The sequence below is a fragment of the Canis lupus genome, chromosome 4, assembly GCF_003254725.2.
Source record: "Canis lupus dingo isolate Sandy chromosome 4, ASM325472v2, whole genome shotgun sequence".
In the NCBI taxonomy this organism is placed as follows: Eukaryota; Metazoa; Chordata; class Mammalia; order Carnivora; family Canidae; genus Canis; species Canis lupus.
In genome coordinates this window covers 36,319,731-36,344,330 of record NC_064246.1, presented here as the reverse complement: position 1 = coordinate 36,344,330, position 24,600 = coordinate 36,319,731, and the positions used below count along the sequence as shown (strand labels likewise).

The following is a 24,600-nucleotide window of genomic DNA, read 5'->3' as shown; positions in this document are numbered from 1 at the left end:
GCAGCTTCCTTGCTAGGCCCCCAAGGGTGAGGGAATTGGGATTTGGTGTGTGTGGATAGAATAAGGAGCTGGTCTTCTCATCCTTTTCACAGATAGTAGGGCTGGAAGCAGGAAGAGGGACTTTATGTTTCAGGTCCTCTTGGGAGGATGTTAAGGAGATCCAAGAGAAGCTTCCTACTTCGGGGATCATAGCGTCTATGGGGAAGTATACTCGTTTTCTATTGCCGCCTAAAATTAACCAAAAACTTTGCAGCTTAAAACAATACCCTTCTATTCACAGATCTGTAGGTCGAAAGTCTGGCACTGTGATTGGGTTTTCTGCTTAGGGCATCATGAAACTGATCACAGCTGAGCTCTCTGGAAGGTCTAGGGGCAAAATCTACTTCCAAGGTCATCCAGATCATTGACAGAATTCAGTTTCTTGCATTTGTAGGACTGAGATCCCAGTTTCTTTGCAGGCTGTCAGCCAGGGCCTGGCCTCAGCTCCTAGAAGCTGCTTGCATTTTTGCCATGTGACCCCCTCCATCCTCTAAGTCAGCAACAGAGAGTCTCCTCCCATGTTGACTCCTTCTCACACTTTGAATCTCCTTTGCCAGAAAAAAGCCCGTTCCATGTAAGGGTTCACTTGAATAGGTCAGGCCCACCAAGGATAATCTCATTTGAAGGTCGATTTATTTGGTACCTTAATTACATTTGCAGCATTATTCTATAGAACATCTAGATTAGTGTTGGATTGCATAACTAGGAAAAAGTATGCATACTTGGGGCCATCTTAGAATTCTAGCTACCACAGAAAGGGAGCCAAGAAAGTAGATGATCCCACAAGAATAATGCTAAACCAAGGGACTCCTGGGTAGCTCAGTGGTTGAATGTCTGACTTTGGCTCAGGGCATGATCCTGGGATCTGGGATCGAGTCCCACATCAGGCTCCTTGCAGGGAGCTTGCTTCTCCCTCTGTCTGTATCTCTGCTTCTATGTGTCTCTCATGAATAAATAAATAAAATCTTAAAAAGAAAAGAAAAATGCCAAACCAAGAGATACTACTGAGATGTGCAGTTGGAGCACAAGGGAGGGACATGAAGTGGCATTATTGTTTCTCCTGCCCCAAAACCATTTACCTTGGTTCAGTAGGGACACCCTGATTTTTCCTTTGGGAACCATTCCTCTTTCACCCTCTCTGAATCTCTAGTGCTTCTAGCTCTACCCTCAGTTCTAGGGCTGGGGGTGTGACCTAGTTCTGGCCAATCAGAGCATGGTAACTCTAGACCACAGCCATTGGTTCAGGGATAAGCATATCCATGTTTGGCCAGTTGGAATCAGCCTTAGGACTTTGGCCAGAACTTTTGGGAAAAAGACACTTTCTTCTCACTGGTGTCACCAGGAATGCAAGCCTACAGATGTCGATGGCCATCTTTGTCACTGTTGGGGAAAGCCTGCCTGAGAATGAAGCCTACACATAGGAAAAGCAGAACAAACAGGGAAGGACGGGATGCTGTGGAAGGCAGATGTTCCCTGTTGATCTTCACCTCCGGGAATGCATGCTTTGTATAGTCTTCCCACATCGAGTCAGAGTCAGAGCTATTCTTTGTGTCCAATAGAGTATGACAGAAGCCCAGGTCACAAAAAGGATTGCAGTTTCTGCCTTAGTTTCTTGGATTGCTCACTCTGGGAAAAGCCAGCTGCCATATTGTGAGGACACTCAAGCAACCCTACAGAGAGGCCCATGTGAGGAGAAACTAGTATCACCTGTGGACAACCAAAATCAGTTTGAATGGGCCACTTTGGAAGTAGACACTGCAGCCCCAAACAAAATCTGGCTGCAACCTCATGGGAGACCTCAAGCCAGAACCATACAACTAAGTTGCTTCTGAATTCCTTTCTTTTCTTTTCTTTTCTTTTCTTTTCTTTTCTTTTCTTTTCTTTTCTTTTCTTTTCTTTTCTTTTCTTTTTCTTTTCTTTTCTTTCTTTCTTTCTTTCTTTCTTTCTTTCTTTCTTTCTTTCTTTCTTTCTTTTTTGAAGCTATAATTGATTCTTGAACTTCAGAAACAATGAGAAATGATAATTGATTGTTGTTGTTTTAGGCCATAGTTTTAGAGTATTTTGTTACCCAGCATTTGATGACTAATACAGATAGATTGATTCCTAATGACTTACCCCATCCCTCAGCTGAGGTGGGAGTAGGAATGTGATCCATATCTAGCCAATCAGGAAACTGTCTCTCTCTGTCCTCAATGATTGGTTCAAAATGAACACCTGACCCAAATCAAACCAGTCAGAGGCAGCCCCAGGATTTTTGCTGGAATCTTCAAGGTAGAGGCTTTCTCCCTCCCTAGAAATTGCCTCACTAGTAAGAAGTGAGCATGGGGCTGCTAGCAGCCATCTTTATTTTTTATTTTATTAAAAAAAAATTTTTATTAGAATTCAATTTGCCAACATATAACATAACACCCAGTGCCCATTCTGCCACATGCCCCCCTCAGTGCCCATCACCCAGTCACCCCAACCCCACGCCCACCTCCCCTTCCACTACCCCTTGTTCATTTCCCAGAGTTAGGTGTCTCTCATGTTTTGTCACCCTCTCTATTTTCACTCATTTTCTCTCCTTTCCCTTTATTCCCTTTCACTAATTTTTATATTCCCCAAATTAATGAGACCATATAATGTTTGTCCTTTTCTTTTTTTTTTAATTTTTATTTATTTTTTTTATTTATTTATGATAGTCACAGAGAGAGAGAGAGATAGAGGCAGAGACACAGGCAGAGGGAGAAGCAGGCTCCATGCACCGGGAGCCCGACGTGGGATTCGATCCCGGGTCTCCAGGATCGCGCCCTGGGCCAAAGGCAGGCGCCAAACCGCTGCGCCACCCAGGGATCCCTGTTTGTCCTTTTCCAATTGACTTATTTCACTCAGCATAATACCCTCCAGGTCCATCCATGTCGAAGCAAATGGTGGGTATTTGTCGTTTCTAATGGCTGAGGAATATTCCATTGTATACATAAACCACATCTTCTTTATCCATTCACTTTTTCGATGGACACCAAGGATCCTTCCACAGTTTGGCTATTGTGGACATTGCTGCTAGAAACGTCGGGGTGCAGGTGTCCCGGCGTTTCACTGCGTGTGTATCTTTCGGGTAAATCCCCAGCAGTGCAATTGCTGGGTCATAGGGCAGATCTATTTTTAACTCTTTGAGGAACCTCCACACAGTTTTCCAGAGTGGCTGCACCAGTTCACATTCCCACCAACAGGGCAAGAGGCTTCCCCTTTCTCCACATCTTCTCCAACATTTGTTGTTTCCTGCCTTGTTAATGTTCCCCATTCTCACTGGTGTGAGGTGGTATCTCATTGTGGTTTTGATTTGTATTTCCCTGATGGCCAGTGATGCGGAGCATTTTCTCATATGCTTGTTGGCCATGTCTATGTCTTCCTCAGTGAGATTTCTGTTCATGTCTTTTGCCCATTTCATGATTGGATTGTTTGTTTCTTTGCTGTTGAGTTTAATAAGTTCTTAGCAGCCATCTTTAAATCTCAGAGAGAAAAGTTGCCTGAGAATAAAGACAATACAGATCAAAAGCAAAGTCAGAAGAGATGGGAAAGACAAATTTTAAGTGACACTATTTGAGACCTGGACTCCAAAGACACAGAAAATCAGAACTACCACCTCTTCTTTTCAGTTACTTGAACCAATTTATTCGTTAAACGCCTCCCCCCCCCCTTTTTTCTTGCCTGAGCCAGTTTTAGTTGAAACCAGAAGTCCTAACTGAGGCAAGAATTCATATATTGTTACCAGGAAGTTCCTAAAACAAAACAAAACAAAACAAAACAAAACCCCTCACGATCACTCTGTAAGTCAGTGGCTTAAAGTAGGGAAATAATGACCTTAGTCACAGAGACTGGAAGGGAAAAAACAGCAGTGAACTTGCATCAGGAAACCTTCAATTCCATTTTGGTCACTAACCCCCCAGTATGACAATGGGTCAGAGGCTCAGTCTCTATGAACCTTTTTTTTTTTTTTTTAAATTCAAGTTAATGGGGTGCCCGGGTGGCTCAGCAGTTGGGCATCTGCCTTTGGTGTGGGGTGTGATCCCGGGGTCCCGGGATCGAGTCCCACATTGGGCTCCCCCCAGGGAGCCTGCTTCTCCCTCTGCCTGTGTCTCTGCTTCTCTCTCTTTCATGAATAAACAAAATCTTTTTAAATTTTTTTTAAAATTCAAGTTACTTAACATATAGTATAATATTGATTTTAGGAGTAGAATTTAGTGATTCATCATTCATGTGTAACACCCAGTGCTCATCCCAACAAGTGCCCTCCTTAATACCCATCACCCATTTAGCCCATCACCCTTCCCTCCCCTCCAGCAACCCTCAATTTGTTTTCTATGATTAGGAGTCTCTTATGGTTTGCCTCTCTCTCTCTGTATTTATCTTTTTTTCTTTCCCTTCCCCTGTGTTGATCTGTTTTGCTTCTTAAATCCCACATATGATGAAATCATATGATGTTTGTCTTTCTCTGACTGACTTATTTTGCTTAGCATAACATTTTCTAGTTCCATCCATGTTGTTGCAAATGGCAAGATTTCATGCTTTTTGATGGCCGAGTAATATTCCATTGTGTGTTTGTGTGTACATCACCTTTTTTTTTTCTAAGAGAGGAAGAAAGAGAAAAAGTTGGAGGGGCTGAGGAGAAGGAGAGAATTTTTTTTTCTTAAAGATTTATTTATTTGAGAGAGAGAGAGAGAGAGAGAGAAAGCCAGTTGGGGGTGGGGTAGAGGGAAAGAGAGACAAGGAGGCCCCCTGCTCAGCCAGAAGCTGGACTTGGAACTTGATCCCAGGACTCTGGGATCATTACCTGAGCTGAAATCAAGAGTTGGATGCTTAACCAACGGAGCCACCCAGGTGCCTCAGAAGAGAGAGAGAATCTTATGCAGGCTCCATGCCCAGTGGATAGTCTGATGCAGTGCTCAGTCTCACGACCCTGAGATCCTGACCTGAGCCAAAATCAAGAGTCAGGTGCTTAACTGACTGAACTACCCAGGTGCCCCACATCTTTATTATTCATCATTCAATGGACATTTGGGCTCATTCTATAGTTTGTGAGCCTTTATGATCCTTAATTGCCACACCTCTCTAGGAAGGGAGGGGCACTCACACTGCCTGGTCAGTTTGTTGAGATAGCTAAATGGGAATGCATTTGAAAGGGCAGAGCCTGAGGGCACCTGGGTGGTGGTGGCACAGTTTGTTTAGTGTCAGACTCCTGGTTCCAGCTCAGCGTCCTCATCAGTGGAGTCTGCTTAAGACTCTCTCCCTCTCTCTCTGCCTCCCCTCTTCCACCATCTGCACTCAGTCTCTCAAATAAATTAATAATAAAAAAGAAAGGGCAGAGCCTGGCATATGGTTAAGACTCAATCTACAGAAGTTTGCAAATAAACTTTCCCATATATACACATTCCCCCTTCTCAACAATTTCTACACATCTGCCCCAGTTCTCCCTGCACATCTGGGTGTCCAGCAACTTTGGACTAGAGCAGAAAGGCACCATCTTGCCCTGGCTTCTGTCTTCGTACAGCTGGGGTATAGGTCTATGGGATGAGAAGTAGGAAGCCATCAAGCTCCTGCTCACAAATGTCTGGATATACACACACAACATCCCACTTCTCTCTAGCAGAGACTTAGGGTATATATTTCAAGAAGTGGCAAAACTGTCTGTTCAAGTCAAGTTTAGGGGATCAGAAAGTACTCAGCCTACCATCCTTCACTTTTCCTCAGTTGGTGGCACCATTTTTCTCCCAGTTATTCAGGCTGTCACCATGGAACCTTTGTACAAATGGAAGCCACTCCTTCCTCCAGATTAGTGCTATCTGGCAGAACTTCTTTTCCGTGATGATGGAAACATTCTCTATGTTGTCCAATATGGTAGCCACACATGGCCATTGGATCTCCTCAAATGTCACACCCTGAGACCATTCCCCCCCTCACACTTTAGTATTTTGTCTTAATGTCACTTATCATTCTCTGAGACCATCCTATTTGATTATTACGGGTCTAACCTTTACCACCCGTCTAGCATGTAAGCAGAGAGCTCGGCTATCTTGCTGACACCACTGTATTGCCCCGCACCTGGTTCAATGCCTGGCACAAAGCAGGTGCTCTGTATTTTTGGATGAATGAATGAATAGGGATCAGAGAAACCTAGTTGAATCCGGCTCTGCCTTACTCTTACTCGCTGAGTTTGGGCAAGTCTTTGTTTTCTGTTGTGTCAAGCGGGAGAGGAGACAGTAGGATGTCCGCCTGGAGCCAGCCGCTGGACTTCTGGCACTTCTCAGTTCCCCACCTGTATAATGGGTGTGAGCTCACTCAAAGGTCTCAGGGTGGTAACGCTGCCTTATAAGGCAGCAGAGCCGAGGGCGGGCGAGGCCGTGTGGGTGGAGAGAAATCACAACATCCGGCTGGGGGAGCGGGGCGGGTGCCGGAGGCCGGGGAGCAGCTGCGGAGGCCAACCACCTCCTCTGGACCTCTACCCGCTTCCGATGTGCACTCTCCAGAACGGGCCAACCCAAAGGAATACCGCTGGACAAGTGGCTCAAAGCAGTTCGCAGCCGGCCAGCAGGAGGCCCAAGATAGCAAGTGCATCCCTACAAACCTTAGAAAAGCCAAGGATAGTCAAGGGACCCGGGTCACACCCTCCTCTGATGGCCCAATTGGAGTGCAGCGATTAGAATGACTGACGCTCCTTTGACCCAATCAAACATCCTGCTTCCGGGGCGTGACCCAGAGGACCCACCTCTGCTGTCCCAGCAGAGGGCTCGGCCCTAATTGGCAGTTCGCTATCCTACGAAGGCCCAGAAATTCGAACCTAGGGGCTGAACGCCCCGCTCAGGCCAACCAGGAAGAGATGACGTATAAAGTCCCGCCTCCCTTCTCCTTTGAGCTAATCCCTGGCTGGGAAGGCGGGGACTAATGAAGAGGCTGTCTAATGGGGAGACGGCGCGGGGAGCGCCCGCCCGGTTATTGGCCGCGTAAAGTAAACAGAGGGCGGGGCTGGGCGGGCCGGCGCCGGGTGGCCCCCGGGAGGGGGCGGGGCGTGAGCGGCGGGCGGCGGCGGCGGCGGCGGCGGCCGGGGAGGCCCGGGAGGCCGCGGCGCGGTCACTGCCAGCCGAGCGGAGCCGCGCCGATCGCCATCCGGCCCCGGGTCCCGCGAGCGTTCCCGGCCGGCGGCGCGGCCCGGCGGGCCCCGCGGCGCCGCAGCCCATGGAGCTCGAGAACATCGTAGCGAACACGGTGCTACTCAAGGCCCGGGAAGGTGAGGCGGCCGAACGGGCGGCCGGGTGCAGGGAACGCGGGCGCGCGGCCTCGGAGCTCAGCTGGGCGCCCCAGCAGCGAGATCCCTAGGGCAGCGCGCCCCGCACCCCGCGCAGAAGCTAGCCCTTCCGGCCGGTAGTCCTCCGCACCTGCCCGAGGGTGCCGGGGCCCAGGAAGGGGCGGGGGTCAGGCCACCGCCCTCGCTGCGCAGCGGGGCGGGGGGAGGGCGTGAGGCGGTGAAGAAGAGAGGAAGGAAGAGGGAAGGGTGGGACCCGGGTCCTTGGAGAGCCTGCCTGAGGTCTCCCCCAGGTGATAGGTGAGAAGATGCCCCGAGAAAGGGTAGCCTGCCCCACGTGCCTCGGGCCCAGACCCTGGCGCCCAGACTGGATCCGCGCAAAGTTGCTGCAGGATAAAGGTTTGGGGAATGAATGAGCGGAGCCACTGCGGTAGCACAGCCCACCCCGGTTGAGGAAACTACTGGTCACATATGTTGCTCTGTGCCTTAGGACACTGGGGACAAAGGCGAATGGGTTATGATTTCTGCCCTCAGGAAGCCCACCGTCTAGTGGGTCAAATGGGCACAGAAATAAGTGGGAGCTGAGCTTTGAAGGAAGAGAGCATGTGGAACTGGCAGGACTGTAAGTGCAGGCCTGGCAGAGGGAGCAAGTCTAGTGAATGTGTATTGAGTTCCTCAGAGCTCCCACTGCAAACGTTCCCAGGCACCTGCTCTCTGAGGGTCTTGGGGGACACAGAGGACCAGACCTGGTCCTCGCCTGCCATTGTCCACCTCAGTAACATAATCACAGAACGCTCATTCTGTGTCCTGTCTTGTCTAGGGTGCTGGGGATCAGCCGTGAACAAGACCCTTCTTTTTTGAACTCTAGGGCAGAGAGGTCATGACATGGTCATTTCTTCTCTTTCCTGGGCTTCTGGGCCAGGTCATCTGTTTCACTTTTCTGCTCCATTTTACAGGTGGGAAACAGGCCCAGCCTAAGGACTCACCCCCAATTCATACAGTGAGACTGTGGTTGCCCCAGGCCTAGGACACAGGATGCCCCCAATAGTGTGTAGGAAGCCCAGTGGAGCCCTCAGATGGCACAGCATCTGTACCCCCTTCCTGCCAGTGTGTGTTGCCCCCTGCGAGGTGCTGCTTGGAAGTAGGCATGGCAGGCCGGGTCCCCAGTGCTCGGAGTCTTACTTATCTCCTGTCCCTTATCAAGTCTCAGGGCTAGGCCTTCCTCCTAGCCTCTGGGGGCATCTGCCGATTCTGTTCTGCCTCGTCATCCAGCCAGCTAGGGAGGAGGGGTGGGGAGAGCCTGGCCAGGCCTCCCTCCTTAGGGCTACAGCCAGTTCAGGCTTCAGGCCTGCTAAGCACTGCCTTGCCTGGCCAGAGAGCATAGCACCTCCCGACAGGCTTCCTCAGGCCATGGGTTAGGTGTAGGGGGGTATGGCCAGACCTGGACTGATGCCTCCGCTGGAGAGCCCTTACCCAACCTGGTCCTGCCCCTCCCACCTGCAGGCTTCTAGACAAGTCTCTTCTCTCTAAATTTGAGTAACCCTTTTTGTGGAATGGTTGGGGATAGGACCTGAAAACTAAGAGAAATCCCTGTTGTCACTCAGTCCTAAATCCTGGCCCCTAGGCTGGCTGCATGGAAACCCCTTCATTAGCTGGCTGACAGCTTGGGGCTGGGCCTTTGCCACCTCCCCAAAGGATCTGAGGCCCTAAGTGGTTTGGGAACCCTGGGTATGTGTATTCACTGGACACCTAATGGATGTCAGCATGGTGTGTTTGGCGGGAGAAGGAGTGTGGGTTGTGGTCCTAGGGAGCTGGGTTTGAATCCTGCCTCTGGCACCCCCAGGCTTTGTGATCTTGGACAAATTGGTTCCTCATTTCAAGGCCTCTGTTTTCTCCCAAGGTTGTGCCTGGTACGGCAGCATTGCTCTGAGGATGAAGTGGGGCAGTGCTTGGGGGGCTGGGGTTCCGTCTTTCCTTGCCCAGGTGCCCAGAGGCACAGAGAGGGGGCCAGGCTAGGCTGGGGAGAAGCCCCACTGACTCTGGTGGCAGTTCCAGGACAGGATATTTGCATGTGACTCTTGCTGCTGCCTTGATGTGGCCTGGCGGAGGGGGAGGAGGAAGTAACTAGTGGGGGGAGGCCAGCGGATGGAGAGTTGGGTGAGGGACCTGTGGTGGGGTGGGCGGGTTGCGGGGGGGAGTTCCCCTTCTGGGGAGGCCTTGCCTCGGCTTGGGGGTGGGGGTCTGTTGCTCATTCACAGTGGAGCAATGACTGTGGGGGATGCTGGGTGCAGGCTGCAGGAGGGCTGCCAGCAAGTTTCCCAATGGGTGTCCTGCAACATTTCCTCCTCCAGGCAGCTTAGGTCACAGAAGCCCTGGAGGGACTCAGCTCTGCCCCCTCCCTGGAGCAGCCCCTTCCCCTGTGCCACTTGCTTTCAGCTGGGCCAGATTGAAACAAGGCTGGGGAAGCAGCAGGGAAACTGAGGCCAGGCAAGGGGAAGTGGCTGCCTGAGGTTGCCATGAGTTGTTGGAGCTGAGGCCCGACTCTTGCCACAGCCCTGCTAAGCACTAGGCACAGACTCTCCCAGGCACTCTGACAGCACCTCTGGAGGTGGCTTTGGATCCCTAGTACCTGTGAAGAAATTGAGCTCCTAGATGGGCCTAAAGTGTGAATTGGAGATTCAAACCTCTGTCTGTGGGGCTTTAAGACTCAGGCCTTTCCATTTTCAACCTCCTGGCTCATGGGCCACATCTGGCTAGCTCTCTAACATATTTAATTCACTTGGCTACAGTGGGTTTTTACAAAAAATACGACCCAGTATTTCACACAACAGTCCAGATCCCGGCTGGCCAAACTGAGCCTGCATTCCTGCCTAGCCACAGCCAAGCTGCAGCTGCCCCTATTGGAAGGGGTGGATATGGCCCAGTTCACCACACTCCCCACCACTCCCTGTTGCCTCCCATCTGGCTCACATTTACCATACCTATATGGCTCTCTAAGCACCTGAGGTGCTACTCTGGTCTCAGCAGCTACTGAGAGGGAGTCAGCTAGGTAGAATAAGGCAGGTATCTAGGCCATGGAAGCCCTTGTGTACTGAAGTGGCATCCCAAATGCCTGCCCTCTTGCCACCACATTGTTTGAGTCTCTGGTAGCTCTGATGCAGGGCCAGGTAATAGGGGCTTGAAGCTTCCTTAGGGACATAGGCTGCCCTCCTGCTTCTGGCGTCTCTCAGGCATGTTGCACATGTCCAGGAATCTCTTCCTTCTGTGCCTTGACTTACAGAGTTCCTATCACTGTCATGTCCTCTACTTTCTACACCTGAGAAACCCTTACCTGGTAGGAAGCAGCCAAGGCTTCCTGGAACCCCCTGCCCCCCTCCATTCACATCACCCCCCTCCCCCGGTCTGGTGGCCTTGTCTTCACCACCCCTCTTGGATCTTGCAGCCCAGGAGCCCCCAGCAGGAGGCCCAGGGTACCTTGGGTGTCCCAGAGCCCAGCGAGGGCATGCTGAAGCATGCAGAATGGAGACCTGTGGTGCCTCTTGGAGTGGGCCGGGCCTGGGCCTGGGCTGAGCCCAGAAGGCCTCTGGGTACACCGAGTGCTTGAGGGGAAGCGTGGTGGCTGTGGGACTGGAGACCCAGTGCCCCTTTGTTCCCGTAGGTGGTGGTGGGAATCGCAAAGGCAAAAGCAAGAAATGGCGACAGATGCTGCAGTTCCCCCACATCAGCCAGTGTGAAGAGCTGCGGCTCAGCCTCGGTGAGGCCTGGGTAGAGACTTGGAGGTGCTGGAGGGCCTCTCCTCAGACCTCACCCCTGGGGCAGAGGGGCATGGTGGAGGGTCCTGGGAGCAGGAAGATTGAGGCTGCACCACCCAACCCAGTTTCAGTTCCTGGGCTTGAGATGGGTGGAGAGCACAGTGCAGACAATGGGGGTGGGGGTTGAGGGAGGGAGTGGATGAGGAGCAGGGCAACGACATATTTGGGGCAGTCTGAGAGAAGCAGAGGAAAGGAGGGCCTGGCCTAGGGTTTGAGGGGTAGAGAGCACAAGGGAGGCTGGAGCCAACCCACAGATTGATGCATAAGGAGCCCCAAGCCTGTGCTTAGCACAGCCTAGCCTGGTGTGGGGTGAGTGTAAGGTGGGGGTGGGTGGGCAGCAAAGCCTTGACCAGAGGGGCCGGGACCCCGGCTCCTGCTTATCTTGGTTGAGGCCTCAGGTTTGTGCAGCACCCAGGGTTGTCTCAAGCCCTCTGATGGCCTGCATGTGGGCAAGGAGTATACCGTGGCTGCTTCCACCGCCTGGAAGGAGGCCTAGCCTTGAGCTCGCCGGAAGCCACAGCTTCCTCCTGCACTTTCGCCAGGCAGGCAGCAGGTTTGGGCCTAGCCTGGGCCGGGCCGGAACCTCACAAACCACACCCAAGCCCGGCACTGTCACGTATGTAGGTGGTGTGAACCGGGAGATAGCAGGGAAGGTGAGGGCCTACCTCTGGAGCCATACTCCTGGCCGTGTGACCTTGAGCTAATTACTTAGCTTTTCTGGGCCTTAGTCCCAAGGTCTGATGGAAATAAGAGTAATGCCCATCTCAGTGTTGTAGTGAGGGCTCTAAAGGAGATAATGGCTTCCATACTACAGGGCTAGGAGCTGCTGTTGGGGCCCAGGGCCTGGGTGGTATGGATAGGAGTGGCCCATTGGCAGTCTCCAGGTCTGGGAACCCAGTAGCTCCTACGCTTGCTTGCAGAACGTGACTACCATAGCCTGTGTGAGCGGCAGCCCATTGGGCGCCTGCTGTTCCGAGAGTTCTGTGCAACAAGGCCTGAGCTGACCCGCTGCATTGCCTTCCTGGATGGAGTGGTGAGTGCAGCCCATCCTGGCCTGGCCCTGAGTGGGAGGCAGAGGTCCCCAGATCAAGTGCTCTCCATCTCCTCACACCGTTAATGCGCCCAGACCCCAAGCTTTTCTGCCTCCCCCCTGCAGGCTGAGTATGAAGTGACCCCTGATGAGAAGCGGAAGGCCTGCGGGCGACAGCTAATGCAGAATTTTCTGAGCCACACGGTGAGTGAGCAGCGATGGAGGGATGACACCAGTGGGCAGAGCTCAGTGATGGAGAGAGGAATGACTGCAGCCTGGGCAGAGAGTGCCCTGGAGTCGCACCAGGTTCACCTGGCAGACCAGGGGCACGGAGCCCAGGAGGGTGGGCCAGAGCCGGTGGCTCCGCTTCACCCTGCCTCAAGGGTAGCAGTGGAACTGAGTTCAGCATCTGGGCAGGCCGGTGCACCACAGGCCCAAGATACTGGCTTTCTCTGCCCTGGGAGTGGGCAGCTGGCCATAGGACCCCCTGCACTGACCTATTTGTTGCCTGTCCTTAGGGTCCTGACCTCATTCCTGAGGTCCCCCGGCAGCTGGTGACTAATTGCTCCCAGCGGCTGGAGCAGGGGCCCTGCAAAGACCTCTTCCAGGAGCTCAGCCGGTAAGCCTCTCCCTGCCCACAGGCCTGGAGTTGTATCCTGAGGAGGGGGCTTCTGTGGGCCTGGAAGGCTGCGAACAGTTCAGCAGCTGGTGAGGGAGCTCAGCCTCTCACCCTAGCCTTGCATGCACTGTGTGAGCTTGGGCAGGTGGCCTTCCCTCTCTGTAGCATCTTCAGCTTCTGTATGGGTGCATGCCTCCCTTCTCTTTGGGTCAGCCAGAGGGTTGGCTCATGATGCTGCCTTTCAGGCCAAGCGTGCACATAGCAGGGGGTCTGGCCCATCAGGCCGAGAACTTGAGGTGTCAGGGGCTGACCAGTGGGCTGGAACCTCTCAACAGGCTGACCCATGAGTACCTGAGCATGGCTCCTTTTGCCGACTACCTCGACAGCATCTACTTCAACCGTTTCCTACAGTGGAAGTGGCTGGAAAGGTGAGCTCCCTGAAGGCTGGGAGTTGCTAGGACTCTCACGGGCCTTGGGGCCCTGCTCAGCCAGTGTTTGCTCTGAAATCCCATGCCCACAGGCAGCCAGTGACCAAAAACACCTTCAGGCAGTACCGAGTCCTGGGCAAAGGTGGCTTTGGTGAGGTAAGTGGCCATGCCAGAATCTCTGATGGAGTGGGAATGTGGGGTACGGTGGGCCCTGGACCAACCCCCGTCCCCAAACCCTTGTGGCCCCAGGAAGGGCACAGCTGGTCCCTATTTGCCCATCTGCCTTGGCTCCAGGTGTGTGCCTGCCAGGTGCGGGCAACAGGCAAGATGTACGCTTGCAAGAAGCTGGAAAAGAAGCGGATCAAGAAGCGGAAAGGGGAGGCCATGGCACTCAATGAAAAACAGATCCTGGAGAAAGTGAACAGTAGGTTTGTAGTAAGTACAGACAGGAGACCCCTCCCTTTCCCCTGGCCATGCACTTGCCCTGCCCTCCCCGCTCACCAGGCCAGATCTCTTCCTGCCCTTGGAAATACTTAGGAAGGGCAGGCTTGGGGTATTGACATCAGGCCTGGGGAGCAGGTGGGACCCCAAGGAGTGGCACTGAGAAGGATTTTTTGGGCGGCTGGTGCCAGCCTTGCCATCAGGTGGCCCCTGGCCCCTGCTTGAGGACTCGGGTCCCCTCGGCCACAGGTGAGCTTGGCCTATGCCTATGAGACCAAGGATGCGCTGTGCCTGGTGCTGACGCTAATGAATGGAGGCGACCTCAAGTTCCACATCTACCACATGGGCCAGGCCGGCTTCCCCGAGCCTCGAGCTGTCTTCTATGCCGCGGAGATCTGCTGTGGCTTGGAGGACCTACACCGGGAACGCATCGTGTACAGGTTCTGGGCTTTGGCCCTCCCTGTGGGGGTCTGTGGCTGGGCACGGGTGGAGGCTATGAAAGGATGCCAGTGTGCTGGGGCTGTCATGGCAGGCATAAGCCAGTTTGAGCCCTGCTGCGCACTGGCTTGGGGCGCCCTTAGCCAGGCGGACTTGAGAGCTTCTGGGTCTGGCTCACTCACGGGAATGCTAGTGTTGTCACCCTTCTCTGCCAGTCAGCTTCCTGCTCCCTACATTGTTTCCTTTTCTGGGAAGCAGAGACTGTAATTCCTGCCTTGTAGCTGGTTTTAGGGACCAAATGGGATGATGCAGTGCAGTGCACAGAGCCTGGCATGGAGGGCTTGGCAGCAGAGAGCTCTGTGCATTGTTGGGATGTTCAGATGAAATCACTGCCAGTAACAGCCCCATGAGAGGACAGATGAGTAGCCCCTTTGACAGGAAATGTAGAGTTAGCCACCAAAGTCAGTCACCTCAGCACTAGTGGTGAGCAAAGCTCCTGGTGCTGCCTTCCCAAGGACCTGCTCTCCACTTGCCTGGGGACTTGCAGGATGGGTCCTAGCTGGACAGATCCCCAGGCTGCCTCCCTCAAGTCGGGGCTGTGGTGAGCGAGGGCAGAGCTGTCCCTCACCCTGATGATAAATGGCTTCTGCACCTTGCTGCACTTCCCATTCCAGAAGACAAGTGAGCTAGGAGGTGGTACCGTCCTGTCTGGCTCCTCTGCATTTTGAACATCTGACCCTGCCCCTCTCTCCCCACAGGGACCTGAAGCCAGAGAACATCCTACTGGATGACCATGGTGGGTGAGGGGGCCACAGAGGTGGGATGCAGTGGAGTAGGGCAGGGTCTGGCCCACCTGTCTAATGGGCCCCCCCCTGCTCCACCTACATTCAGGTCACATCCGAATCTCTGACCTGGGGCTGGCTGTGCATGTGCCAGAGGGCCAGACCATCAAGGGTCGTGTGGGCACTGTAGGCTACATGGGTGAGTCTCCCTCCATCCTTACTTCTTTGCCCTTTGGACCCCTCCACCTCTGTGTCTCAGGGAGTAGAAAGAGGTGATAACTCTAGTTTATAAATTAGGACCAAGACTCAGCCAGGACCCCACACACCTGCGAATACACACTCACCAAATACTGAGCTCTTCCTATTTGCTGGGCTTGCAGGTGGCTACCAGAGGAGGAGGAGAAGGGGCTGATCTTATCTTCTCAGTCCTGCCCTCCTCTGACCTGCCCAGGTTCAGAGAGGAAGTGCCCTCATATTCCCCTTGGGGATATGTGACACAGCAGACAGAGCCCCAGTCACCCAGGGCCCATCTGTTGTTTGTTCTGTGACTGTGGGCCATATACTGCTGCTCCTAGCCTCACTTTGCCCAACTATAAAGCACTCATACTGACTCCCAGGGTTGCCTGAAGATGAAAAGAGGGAGGAGGGGCAAAAACCCCCATAAGCCCACTGGCAGGCAGTAGGCACACAGCAGATGAGTTTCTTTCTTTCTATATTAAATCCAGAGGTTGCAAACTGGTAACCACACAGGCCTAATGTGGCCTACATTTGTACTTAAATCAAATTGTTTTTAAAACTATTGGAATGAGTTGCCAACATTTGATAGGCCAGACAGCTTCACATTATAAAATACAAACTTCTGACTTCTTTTGAAAAATCAGAAGACCTGGCCTCCTGCAGAGCCACACTGGCTCCCTTTGATGGGGCATGTGCTGTCCTATGCACTGAAGTCCCTACCAGGCTGTTTAGAGTGCCTGCTGGCAGGCAGCTGTTTGAGCTGATACCCCATTTGAAGTGTGTTGGGCATTCCCAGGGCCCCAGGGCTTGGTTCCTGCCTCCTGCCCAGCCCTCACTCCCATTTCACTCTGCCCAGCTCCGGAGGTGGTGAAGAACGAACGGTACACATTTAGCCCAGACTGGTGGGCGCTAGGCTGCCTCCTGTATGAGATGATCGCAGGGCAGTCACCCTTCCAGCAGAGGAAAAAGAAAATCAAGCGAGAGGAGGTGGAGCGGCTGGTGAAGGAGGTGCCTGAGGAATACTCGGAACGCTTTTCCCCACAGGCCCGCTCACTCTGCTCCCAGGTAAGGCAGCCAGCAGGAGGCTGAGTGGCCAGGCCTGGGGCTGGGGGGTAGCGGGCACTGCTCCCAGGCCACCCTGACTGCCCCTGCCCTGGTGCAGCTCCTGTGCAAGGATCCTGCTGAGCGCCTAGGGTGTCGTGGAGGTGGTGCCCGTGAGGTGAAGGAACACCCCCTCTTCAAGAAGCTGAACTTCAAGCGGCTGGGAGCCGGCATGCTGGAGCCACCATTCAAGCCCGACGTGAGTGCTTTTCACTCCTGATCAGGGTGGGGCTCTTGGAGGAGAGGTCTAGACACTTTCAGTGCAAGTGTCAGAAAACCCAACTCAGATGGCTTCGCCAATAGAACATAACTCACCGGACTCAGGCAGATGGAAGGCCTCAGAATAGGTGTCGCTTTTGGCATACCTGGATCTGGGGCTGCAGCTACATTGCAGGAATTCCCTCTTCCTCTTCCTCCCCACTCTACTGGCCAGGATGCAGTCTTTACTTCCTGGCTGCTCTCTCTAGGGGATGGTAGTGGTGAATCCAGCATTTCAGGCCCACATCCTAAAAATGTGCATTCATCCTGAATCCAGCATTTCAGGTCTCCCTTCCTCGGCCAGCCCGGGAGACACGGTGTACGTCCTGCCCAATAATTTCAAAAGAGGTCCTAAACGGGGAGAGAAAAAAAAAAGTCCTAAGGCTAGTGCTTATTGTCACTGATGGCTCAGAGGCCCTCAGGGGCCACACTTGGATCACTTGCCCACCTAAAGTGCTGCTGGGGGCAGGGGGAGGTCAGTCTCCTAAAGAATGCTGTTGCCAGCAGGGCTAAGGAGTTATTAGGCTGACTGAATTCTGGTCGCCCACCATACCTGGTAGTGCTGACCTCACCCTTGTGGAGTCTCAACCCACTTACCGAGTGTCTCTGCGGGCAGAAACATCCTCGAGTCATCATATTCCAAGTGGCATGAACCCGGCTAAAACTTGTGTCCAACATGGAGCTTATTGATTCATTGGGCCAGAAGATCCTAGAGTAGGGCCAACATCGGGGTTTTGTGTGATGTTGCCAGGACTTCATCTCTTGGCTCTCCTTCAACCTGTTAATTGTCCTCCCTCTGAATTCAGGCTGCTTTGTGTGAAATCACAGGGAAGGTTGTGATTGGCCAATATGAAGTTCTGTGCCTGCCTCCCTCCCATATGTAAGGGGACTGGGTCCTGAGATTGACACTTCACCAGGACCTCTGGGGAGGCAGGAAGGTAATGGGCAGACTGGACTGATGGCTGGCAGCCACACAGGAACTGTTTATTCACTCAGCCAATATCTGAGTGCCCATAAGTGCCAGGCCTCAGAGATAAAGAGGTCACCATAACCCGGTCCTGCCTTCCTGTTGTGGTGGGGAGCATGGTGAAATAAAGCACTAGGACAGAAAGAATATCAGATAATATGAAAACAATAAACCCAGCTAAGAGGGAGACAAGGAATGGGGGGGGGGGTGTCTCTGAGGACCTGATGGTTAGGCAGAAGCCTAAAATATATGAAGGAGAGCGCCATGCAGAGCTTTGGGGTGAGAGCATTCCAGGGAGAAGGAGAAGCCTCTAGCAATAGAATAGCAAGGAGGCCAGTGTGGCCATAATGAGCATGGGCTGGGGGAGGCACAGGGTTTTATTCTAAGTGTGACAGAGGACCTCTGGGGACTGTACAGCAGGCCTGCAAGCTGTGGGGGCCGGCCCAGAGGTGGCGAATAGAAGCAAGAGGACAGCTAGGGAGCCACGCTTATGAAGGACTGTGTCTTGTAGGCCTCACCAGCACCCTGGGGTGTGGGCCTTGCTGTGAGTGATTGAACTGAGAGCAGCCTGCTCAGGGCCTGCCCAGCCATCAGGGTTACTACTTCCAGTGCACGTCATCTCATTTAACCTTGAAATCATCCCACCACCCCAGAGTCTTTTATTCAAAGCTAGAAATAAGTGCCCTGGAGTTTAACTTTTTAGAAGCAACAGATGAGAAGCAAGTTTGATGATGATATTTTTATTTTTAATGGTTTTGTTGAGATTTAATGCATATACTATATGATTCACTCACTCAAAGCGTGTAATTAAATGACTTTTGGCATATTCAAATTTGTGCAACCATCACCATAATCAATTTTAGAACATTCACATCACCTCTCTCCACCCACCCAACAAAAACCCTGGGTCCATTAGCACTCATTCCCCATTTTCCTCTCTTTGTGGCCCTGGCAATCACGAATCTACTTTCTTTCTCTATATATTTGTCTGTTCTGGACATTTCATGCAAGTGGTGTTATACAATATGTGGTCCTTTGTGACTGACTTCTTTCACTTAGTGTAATATTTTCAAGGTTTATCAGTATCGTAGGCTTGTATTAGTACTTTGTCCCTTTTTTTAATTAAAAATTTTTTTTAATTAATTAATTAATTAATTATTTACGACAGTCACACACACAGAGGGGGTGGGGGGCAGAGACATAGGCAGAGGGAGAAGCAGGCTCCATGCACCGGGAGCCCGACGTGGGTTTCGATCCCGGGTCTCCAGGATTGCGCCCTGAGCCAAAGGCAGGCGCTAAACCGCTGCGCCACCCAGGGATCCCTAAAAAAATTTTTTTAAAGATTTTATTTATTTGAGAGAGAAAGAGACTGACAGAGCACAAGCAGAGGAGGGAGAGGCAGAGGGAGAAGCAGACTCCCCATTGAGCAGGGAGCCCAATGTGGGGCTCTATCCCAGGACCCTGAGATCATGACCTGAGCCGAAGGCAGATGCTTAACTGACTGAGACACCCAGGAGCCCACCCCCTTTTATTTATTTATTTATTTATTTATTTATTTATTTATTTATTTATTCATTCATTCATTCATTCATTCATTCATGAGAGAGAGAGAGGCAGAGACACAGGCAGAGGGAGAAGCAGGCTCCATGCAGGGAGCCTGATGTGGGACTCGATCTCGGGACTCCAGGATCACGCCCTGCCCCGAAGGCAAGCGCTAAAAGGCTGAGCCACCCAGGGATCCCCTCTACCCCCTTTTTAGAAAAAGATTTTATTGGGCAGCCCGGGTGGCTCAGCAGTTTAGCTCCTGCCTTCAGCCCAGGGAGTGATCCTGGAGACCTGGGATTGAGTCCCACGTCAGGCTCCCTGTGTGGATCCTGCTTCTCCCTCTGCCTGTGTCTCTGCCTCTCTCTCTCTCTCTCTGTGTGTGTCTCTCATGAATAAATAAATAAATTCTTAAAAAAAAAAGAAAAGATTTTATGTATTTATTTAAGAGAGAGCATGAGCAGGGGGGAGGGGCAAAGGGAAAGGGAGAAGGAGACTCCCTGCTGAGCAGGGAGCCTGACATGGGGCTCAATCCCAGGATCATGACCTGAGCAGATGCTGAATTGACTGAGCCACCCAGGCACCCTTACTTTGTTCCTTTTTTTGAGTAATATTCCATTGTATGAATATGCCACATTTTATTTATCATCAGTTGATGGACATCGGGGTTGTTTTCACTTTGGGCTATTACGAATAATTCAATGAACATTGACGTGCAAGATTTGGTGGGGACATAATGTTTTCATTTCTCTTGGATATATACCTAGGATTGGAATTGCTGGCTAATAACTTTTAACCTTTTGGGGAAATGCCAGATTGTTTTCCAAAGCAGCTGTACCATCTTACATTATGATGTTGTTTTAATTGACATCCTTAATAGTAGGATTTAGAAAACAGTGTGAAGGTAGAAAAAGACACTGGCCTTCTGGAGTGAAGTGGGCTCCCAGCAGAGGCCCCAGGAGTGTGGGGGGTTAGGAGGACTATTCTAATCCTCTGATTGGCCATGAAGCTTGAGGAGATGGAGCAGGCCATTGGGCATCCTGGGACAGAGGACCTGTCAGCTCCAGTTCCTGCATGGGGATGTTCAGCTGAAACAACCAGCTAAGATTGTGCCTGCACGCACCTCAGCAGTTGCAACCCCAGACAGCCATGTGTGGGTGGAGGGGGTACCTGTCACTGATGCCCCAAAGCACTGTGGGGGCTAGTTGACTACAGCAGGTCAGCTACTATCGGCTAGGAAAGGCATGGCCTTGACGCAGCCTCATCAGTCAGAAGCAATGAGAGTGGGACGCCTGGGTGGCTTAGCGGTTGAGCGTCTGTCTTTGGCTCAGGGTGTGATCCCAGAGTTCTGGGATCAAGTCCCACATTAAGGCTTCCTGCATGGAGCCTGCTTCTCCCTCTGCCTGTGTCTGCCTCTCTCTCTGTGTGTGTGTCTCTCATGAATAAATAAATAAAATCTTAAAAAAAAAAAAAAAAGCAATGAGGATTAGTAATGATCCCTGGTTTACAAAGGGGAAATAACCTCAAAGAGGAGGGACTGCCATGTTTAGGAAGTGCATGGGGTACCTAGTTTCTGACTCCAAATCAGAGAGCTGCAAGGGTCTGGGCACGGCCAGGCCAAGGCTGGAGTTATTTTTCAGGGCTGAGCTGCCCGCATGCGTGGGCAGGCATGCTGTGTGTGCATGCTGGTGTGTGTGTGTTGCTCCTGTCTGACTGCTCTTTCTGTCCCCACCAGCCCCAGGCCATTTACTGCAAGGATGTTCTGGACATTGAACAGTTTTCCACAGTTAAGGGTGTGGAGCTGGAACCCACTGACCAGGACTTCTACCAGAAGTTTGCCACGGGCAGTGTGCCCATCCCCTGGCAGAATGAGGTAAGGACCTGCCCAGCTGGTGTAATGGGCTCCAAAGGAGCAGCCCCAGAGGCAGCTCTCACAGCTGCCTGTGCTTCGGCAGATGGTGGAGACCGAGTGCTTCCAGGAGCTGAATGTCTTTGGGCTAGATGGCTCAGTTCCCCCAGACCTGGACTGGAAGGGTCAGCCACCTGCACCCCCTAAGAAGGGACTGCTGCAGAGGCTCTTCAGCCGCCAGGTAACCCCCAATGGTGTCCTATCTCGGCTCCTAACCTGGCTCCAGGGGACGGTGGGTGGGAGGCAGAGCTGGTGCCCGCATGTGCTGGGAGTGGGCATCTTCCAGCCATGCCAGGTGTGCCCAGGGTCTCTGGCCTCATTCCCGCCTGTCCCCTACCCCTGGCTGGGCTCACGGCCTCTTTTCTCTTTCCAGAGGTGAGCAGTGTGGGCTCCCCATGGGTTGGCCTTGCTGCCCAGCCTCGGGGAGCCACGGGCAGCCCTTCCATGGCAGAGGCAAGATGTGGGCGAAAGAAGTCTGGTGCCCGCTCCCCCCCCCCAACTACTTCATTTCCTGCACCCTGGCACCTTCAAGCTGCTAGCTTTGCTTATCCATCTGTCTCCCCATGTTCTGCCTCCACCATCTCCAGAGGAAGAGGGTCTGGATGGGACCTTGTTCTGGCAAAGCCTGAGATCCCCCTGGACCCTCTTACTCCAGCCTGCTGCCAGTAGCCTCTGCACTGATGTCCACCCATGTCTGGCCTGAGCTGCTGCTCCAGGCCCCTCATGGGGATCCCACAGCCCAGAGCGCGGTTCCGGGCAGCTCCTGGCAGGGCCGCAGCCTGGGTGATGGCACCAGTGGCTAATGGCACTTGCTCTGCCTCTCTCCCTCCGTGTCTTCCCCATCCCTCCAGGATTGCTGTGGAAACTGCAGCGACAGTGAGGAAGAGCTCCCCACCCGCCTCGAGCTCCCCACCCGCCTCTAGCCCCCAGCCTGAGGCCCTCACCGGTGGTTGGCGGTAGCAGCTACTCCAAGCACTGTTTACAGTTTTGCACAGTGGTCTTCCCCATTGTCCACGCAAGTTGTGGCCTGGGGAACACAGCGGAGCTCTCCGCAGCGTCCTCTGCCCTTCAGTCCCTGTCTGGCTGAGTTCGGCAAGGCCTGGGCTGTCCCTGGGACAAAGGTGCGTCCCTTCAGCTCTTGTCTGTGGAGCTCGGGGCTTTCTGTATTTATGTATTTGTACGAATGTATATAGCAACCAGACCATTCTTAAGACCCACCTTGGAGCTGGCAGAGGGGCCACTGCCAAACTCAGGGCTCCTTGGGCCCAGTGTGGACAGGCCAAGGCCCTTGAGCCCCCAGCACTGTGCTCGCCACCGCCGACCTCCGAGTGAGACTCCTGCCTGCCTCTGCTGCCCCAGGCTCAGGCCACCACCTCTGGGGTCCAATGTTGTCCCTTCTCAGCACTTGTCAAAGCTGGATCTGGGGCCTCTGTATCCCCTAGGCCTGTGCCAAAGTGTGACCAGAGACTAGGCTGGCCGTGGGACCCATCAGCCCACTGCCCAGGCTGCCCCAGATGGGTATGCCTCTGCCTTGCAGCTCCCAGGGCGCCTTGTCCCACGTGCTGGGCCCTGTCCTAAAGACACCTCTCATAGAAACGCCCCGGCCCGGGCCATGGGAAGGGGGGAGGAGGTTGTCCCTGGCCAACTCTCAAACATTCCAGACTCCCTTCTTAACAATAGACACGTGTGCCCAGCAATAATCCATCCCTCCCTGTGTGTGCCTGTGGTATGTGTGTGTGTGAGAGAGAGAGAGATTGAACGTGTGCATGAAGGGGGTAGGTCGAGGTGTGTGTGTGCCTATACCCCAGGCCCCAGTTCTGGTCCTTCCCAGATTGTGATGGCCATCCTGGTCCCAGTGTTAGGGTAGCATGGGATTACAGGGCCCTGGTTTTTCCATATTTAAAGCCAATTTTTATTACTCATTTTGTCCAATGTAAGCTGCCACGTGTCTCTGAGTGAATACAGTCGAGCACATACCTGGCCAGCCGCCCTGCCTGCCTCTTTCTTGCTCCTGATGTTCCAGGGGTCTTCCTGCTTTCCTCACCCTGCTGGAAGTGGGAAGGGATCAGAGGTGGGCTTGGTGGGGGCTGCCTTTCCAACATGCCCTGGACCCTTCCCCCCTGGCTGATCTTGGCATAGCCTCTCCAGGCAGCCAGGCTTTGGTGGCCTCTGGGCTCACCTAGTGGGTTTCTCAGCTTCCTAAATGGGATGAGGCCTGAGGGAAGAAGCCTGGGTCCCCACTAGGGCATGAGTCTGGCTCTGCCTTGGGGAGGCAGACTTGGCTGGCAGGATCCCCTCCAAGGCCAGGGTGGCCTGGAGACCGGTTATGGGCTTGGAGCAGCCTGGGGAGCAAGGTAGAAGCTGCTGTTAGAAACATCTGCTCACTCTGTCTCCCCTGGACACCTGTTGTGTGCTCCGCCCAGGGCCAGTGAATTAAGCCATCCCTCTGCCCTGGAAGCAGGAAATGTGGCTGGGCAGAGATGAGACAGTGGTGATGCTGGAAGTTAGGTTGCAGCAAGGGTGGGTAGGGACCAGCCATGAGGGCATCAGGGGTTCTCTGGAAAGTTGAGCTAGGTCTTAGAAGAGACTTATCCACCTGGAGACAGGGATTGGGGAACATCCCGTAGCCTTCCACCTATGCGAAGGAGATGACGGTCTATTGACAAGTGTGTCTTAGACTTCATAAACCTGTTGCTACTCCATAGTCTCCCAATGCCCCCAGCCCTCCAAGGATGCTCTGTAACCACAGTCAGGGTTTGTTCCTTGCCTTTGGGCTTGGCTCCAATGCCACAGGGGCCTCATGAGGTTTGTAGTTGGGCAGTTCTGGGTTCAAGTCTCAGCCGGGCCACTTTTCAAGCTGGCTTTGCATAGGCCCTTCCCTTGTTGAGAAAGATGGGTGTGATACCCATCACTTCACAGGGCAACTGTGAGAATCCATGAAAACAGCCAATCACCTCCCTTTGCCCCTGTGTCACTGACAGGACCCTTGCCAATTAGAGGATTGGGTGCTGGGTGCCAAGCTGACGGCTGTCTCAAGGGCAGCCAGAAGGCTGTAAGCACTGACTTAGTGAAAGGGGCCCCTGTGTTGGTGGCCCAGCTCTTGATGGTATGTGGAGCATGTGCTGCTGCTTCCGTTAACAAGAGGAACCAGAGAGGGCCATGCCCAAGGTCTTCTAGCTGGTGAGCTGCTATTGCATGGTAGCAAGGAAGCCAGCTGAAGATGAAGCCGGATCCTACCTATAATGAGTAATGTTGGGGCCTGAGGTGCATTTGCCCTTCCGTTTTGGTGGGAGGGCAGTTAGGTGTCAGTTGGTCAAAGCCTAGCCCTGAGCAGGTGTACAAGGGCAGGTGGGGACCAGTTGGACCAATAGGTCCCTAGAGCACTCCACCTGCAAGTGGGTCAAGACCTCCCACCAAGCTCCCCCCGTGGGTTAGGTGGGCACCCAGGGAACTGGTTGGCTATAGTCCAGTTTACCTTAAAGCTCTTACTTAGGGAGTCCATCTCAATGGTGGGAGCTGGGGACCCAAACGGAGACAGGACCCCTGCCTGTTTGGAGCTCAGTCTGGTAGGGAGACAGAAATGGGAACAGGTAAGCCCCAGTGTAATCAGCACTGTCGCAGACATGATTCTAGAGCTAGTGGGGCTGCGAATGCTGAGGGACTGGGGCTGGAGGACAACACCAAGCAGGGAGTCCTCTTGGCCACAAAAGTCTCAGAATTG

At 53.1% G+C, this 24,600-nt stretch overlaps 1 protein-coding gene across 3 annotated transcripts; it reads left to right on the top strand.

Annotated features, from left to right (window-relative positions):
- Positions 1–7,076: 7,076 nt before the first annotated feature.
- Positions 7,077–22,863, top strand: GRK6 (G protein-coupled receptor kinase 6). Of its 3 annotated transcripts, none has more exons than XM_025435405.3 (16): positions 7,077–7,300; positions 10,974–11,069; positions 12,048–12,160; positions 12,284–12,361; positions 12,676–12,776; positions 13,112–13,204; positions 13,297–13,360; positions 13,499–13,639; positions 13,895–14,085; positions 14,842–14,879; positions 14,975–15,064; positions 15,959–16,167; positions 16,265–16,402; positions 20,706–20,843; positions 20,926–21,060; positions 21,731–22,863. In XM_025435405.3, exons 1-16 carry the CDS (start codon positions 7,249–7,251, stop codon positions 21,800–21,802), a joined length of 1,749 nt encoding a protein of 582 aa, XP_025291190.1. In that variant the 5' UTR covers positions 7,077–7,248; the 3' UTR covers positions 21,803–22,863. The 3 variants fall into 3 exon arrangements, with proteins under 3 accessions (XP_025291190.1, XP_035570961.1, XP_035570962.1); XM_035715068.2 differs by lacking the exon at positions 7,077–7,300 and adding an exon at positions 7,609–7,714; XM_035715069.2 differs by lacking the exon at positions 7,077–7,300 and adding an exon at positions 7,609–7,714 and having other exon boundaries at positions 21,253–21,872.
- The last annotated feature ends 1,737 nt before the right edge of the window (positions 22,864–24,600 follow it).